This window comes from Brassica oleracea, chromosome C7 (assembly GCF_000695525.1).
Source record: "Brassica oleracea var. oleracea cultivar TO1000 chromosome C7, BOL, whole genome shotgun sequence".
Taxonomy (NCBI): domain Eukaryota; kingdom Viridiplantae; phylum Streptophyta; class Magnoliopsida; order Brassicales; family Brassicaceae; genus Brassica; species Brassica oleracea.
In genome coordinates, this window is record NC_027754.1 from 17,178,700 (window position 1) to 17,182,937 (window position 4,238).

The 4,238-nt window shown below is 40.5% G+C and overlaps 1 protein-coding gene across 1 annotated transcript in view; it reads right to left on the bottom strand.

Moving 5' to 3' along the window:
- Positions 1–3,221: 3,221 nt before the first annotated feature.
- Positions 3,222–4,238, bottom strand: part of LOC106302723 — a 2,201-nt gene continuing 1,184 nt past the window's right edge. The window contains exon 3 of the mRNA XM_013739178.1: positions 3,222–3,659. Within this exon, the coding sequence (XP_013594632.1) occupies positions 3,222–3,659 (438 nt within the window). The remainder of the gene's footprint in view (positions 3,660–4,238) is intronic.

The following is a 4,238-nucleotide window of genomic DNA, read 5'->3' on the forward strand; positions in this document are numbered from 1 at the left end:
CTAACAAGATGAATTACTCAGACATACAAGCAATAACACAAATCATAGTCTGAATAATATAATAGATAAGAAATCAATGATAAAACCAATGGAGTTCCAATCAATCTCTGAAAGATAATTTATCTTCTCTCCAAACCTAAGATAAAATAATAGAATAGGATAATAGAAAGCGCGTAGCCGTCAAAAATGGCTTAGAAATACTTAAATAAGGTTTCTGATCGTCCAAGGGTATTTTGGTAATTTTGTGTGGCTTCTGGGCTTCAGTCGGTCATAAATTACGCCCAGCCCATATTCTGGTATCACTGTCGACCGACACCAATGTTGTGTTATCGATCGACAGTCCTTCATCTCCTCGACAGCTTCCTTTTGCGAGACAGACTGACCACTCTTCAGTAAAACGAGCATAACCTCTGTTACAGGATGCCGATTGACCTAAAACCGGTGGCATTGGAAAACTAACTTAAAGTTATATCTTGTGTCAAAAGATGGGCTCCATCTAAGGGGAAAGGTCTCCATCCATAGCTAGACATCTGACACGTCTGTGCAGCTCTGCACTCAAAAGGCTCCAGAATCACTATATTTCTCGAGAACGTACCTGAACCTGTAAACACTCTAAATAGACTCTATATCGTAGTAAATATATCTTAAAACACTTATAGACCATGGCTAGAAGTGGGTAAAATCTATGGTCTATCAACTCCCCCAGACTTACCCTTTTGATTGTCCTCAAGCAAAACAAATGGGCAGACTCTCTGAAAGAGGTTTGAAAACAGCAGGGACTCACATGATTTAAAACTTAGAATCATCACCTCTACAATAATGCAATCCACATCTAAGAAGTCCTAATCACAAAAGCACATTATACCATATCATAGCTTAGCAACCAAATTCACCTAGCCAACAACTTAGCAAATCATGTCTGACATTCCCCTCTACCAACCTAATTTCTTAAAATAAATAAAAGTGCAGGCTTTACCTTGGGAGTATCGATCACAGGATGCAAGGATTTTCAAACAAGTATATGGATCTGAAGGTAAAAGTTAGTTCATATCTTTTCTCTCTACTAATTTCTCTCTTTAGTCAAAGTTTGCTTATATTGCAAGATCATAGACCAAGATTGGACAGGCTTCCATGAATCAAGCCTTAATGGTGGTTGCCACCAAGTCCTGTTCACTTCTTTTTGACCTATATCCAAGAATTCATATGAATCGAACCTTGATGATTGCCGCCACCAAGTCCCGTTCAAATTCTTTTTGTTGGAATCCTTACGAAGCAAGCCTTAATAGTTGTAGCCACCAAGTCCTGTTCGGATTTCACCTAACTAACACATATATATATATATATTTTTATATATATTTTTTTCTTCTTTTTCTTTCTTTTTTGTTTTTTTTTTTTGAAAATAAATATCTCTACCTATAAATCTAGGGTCGAAATAGAGAGAGAAAAGGTGATAAATCTACACAAGGCTTTATCTTCCAGACTTGTTGAAGAATCCAATCCCATGTATACCAAGCCCCAAGACAAGCAGTTGTGTCAGGCTTAGTGTTGGAGGTCAGCTTTGGTTCTTTCAAACAATCTCAGCAAGCTGTGAATAGTTGACAGGTAGATCCAATTTAGTATCTTTAGTACTATCTGCAATCAGTAAGTCTAGAATGATGTTAAAGAATGGTTAGATAACAAGCAAAAATCTAAAAAGTTCATTATCCCCTTCTTGACTCAATAAAACTATTTTGTAAACATTTTGATAAGACTCATGAACACACTAATATCAGTAAATATCCCCCCAGACGTAAATTACACTGTCTCCAGTGTATATCTAGTCGGAGTTATGGTGATAAATAAATCATAACTACTCAATTTAACAAGTGAGAACAATATACTCGACCGGATTAAGTGTCGATCGATGGAAATGAGTTACCATCGGTCGCTGCAGGTAATGTACTGTCGATCGATATCGACATTCTCTCATCGGTCGATATGCTGGGCAATCGTCTACTTGGATCCCTTTTTTTTTTTAAATAGCTAACCAAAACACAATATCATTAGAACCTCCCCCAGACTTAAACAACATTATCTATAGTGTTATACAGCCTAAGATTGGTGGGGAAATAAATCATAAAGACAATATTTAACAAGGAAAAACGGTATACCTGACTTTGATGTGAGTGTTGACCAACACAGTTAAGTGGCGATCAATTCTCTTGAAGCTCTGTCGATCGACACAGTTAAGTGGTGATCGATCGATGCTAGTGATGCTCTGTCGATCGATGCTGCGCAGCCATCGTCGATCCTCATGGAAACCCGTCTTCCTTGGGTTTTTTTTTGACCCGCAATAAATAAAAACTTTAATTAGTAACAATCTAAACTAAACTGAAAGAAATTACCTAATAGTAGGTTGCATCCCACTCAGCGCTTTGTTACAGTCATTTAGCTTGACTTTTGGAGATCTGATTTAGTCTGGATGAGCATGTGAACTTGCTCCAGAACAAGTCTCAGTGTCTCTCTTCCTCGTTTTGTTGATGCTGTTGAGAAAAGCTCTTGCAGAAACTTCTCTTTTTTTCTCTCAGCTCTGGATCACATAGCACTCTAACCTTGGTAAAAGGTTCAGAACCTCCTCTGCCGCGCACTCTATACTCAAGGCTTCCCTCTTGACATTGCAAAGGGACTAGTGACAGGGTATCTGCATCTACATTCCTTTCCTTTTTCTTCTTTCTATTTCCGGTCCTTCCCCCAGACTTAGACTTTTCAGTCTCCGGCTGTTCTGAAAGTCGGAGGGTATCAACCGATGCGGAAGGCTTCGTGTCGATCAATTCTGAGGAATGAAAGTCGTCTGATTCTGAAGGCTTATTGTCAATTGATTCTGAGGATTGGAAGTCGACCGATGCTGAAATTCTAATGTCGACCGACGCTGATTCTGGTATTGCAGGCTCGTGATTTGAATCAGCTGTAGGTCATGGATCTTCAAACATCTCTATGCATGAAATAAGCTCCTCACTTTTCTTCTTTTCCATGGGATCATAGAAGATGGTTTCATCAACATTAGTCAGACACATCTTATTTCTCTTAAGATCACAAACTGCCCCTACTGTAGCCATGAAGGCTCTTCCAAAAAGGAGTGGAGATGTCTTGCCTGATTTGATATCCATAGCATGAAAGTCCACAGGGATAATGCATTCCCCTATCTCCACCTTAACATTCTTGATCATGCCTGCTGAGTTTACTCAGGAGCTATCCACGAAAGTGAAACTATCTTTAGAAGGTTCCATCTTTAGTCCTAATAGCTCAGCAGTGTCTATGGCCATGATGTTGACTGCAGATCCAGTATCACATAGGGCGTCTGGTAAATGGTGGCTATGTATAGAGTATGGAATCAGGGACTTTCCAGGATCTTGTTCCTTCTTCAGTGTCCTCTTGGGTTTACGGTTGACCTTGTTGAATAGGAGCTCAATATCCTTATCAGTCTCTCTGCTCTCTCTGAAGAAATTACCAAGTCTATACTTATGATATGCATCCTCAAAAGACATATCCTTAGGAACCCTCTTCACCCTCTTGTGAAATCCTTCAGGTTCCTCTTTGTTAACTTCTCTCCTGAGGTGTTTGGGGATATAGGGTTTCCTAGATTTCACTCTCTTCTCAACCGGAATCTCTTCTTTCGTTGCCTGCTTTCCATGGCAGGTTCATATCCGTCTGTTTGGTGTCGATCGATTCCTAGTAGATGTCGTCGATCGACACCTGGTAGATGTCGTCGATCGACACTCTCAACGAAAGAGATTTCAGCTAGGGTTTGCTCTTGCTCAGGTGCTTCTGAAGATTGGTGACTTACCTTCTTTGTTGTCTCCAAGCAAACTGAGGTCTGAGATGGCTAAGGTCTGAGATGGATTTCGAGAGGCCTTCAAGCGGTGTGCATCAAGATCTGGTAAGCGTACTTGGTATGGTATTGGCGGTTGTCGATCGCTGATCTTCTGTTGTTATCGATCGATGTTCCCATGTTGCTGTCGATCGATTGCATTGTGTTGTTGTCGATCGATGTTGTCCCTTTTAATTAGGGTGGGAGGATGCGGGTGTCGAGCGGCAAAATCTGAGTGGCTCTGAATTTGAACAGTTTTGTCTGATCCCAAGAGTGGTGTCGATCGATGCCCGGCTGATGATGTCGATCGATGCTCAGTTGTTGGTGTCGGTCGACACAAGTACGAGCTGCCTATGGACATGCAGCTTTCGACTAGGAAAGCATCTTCTTC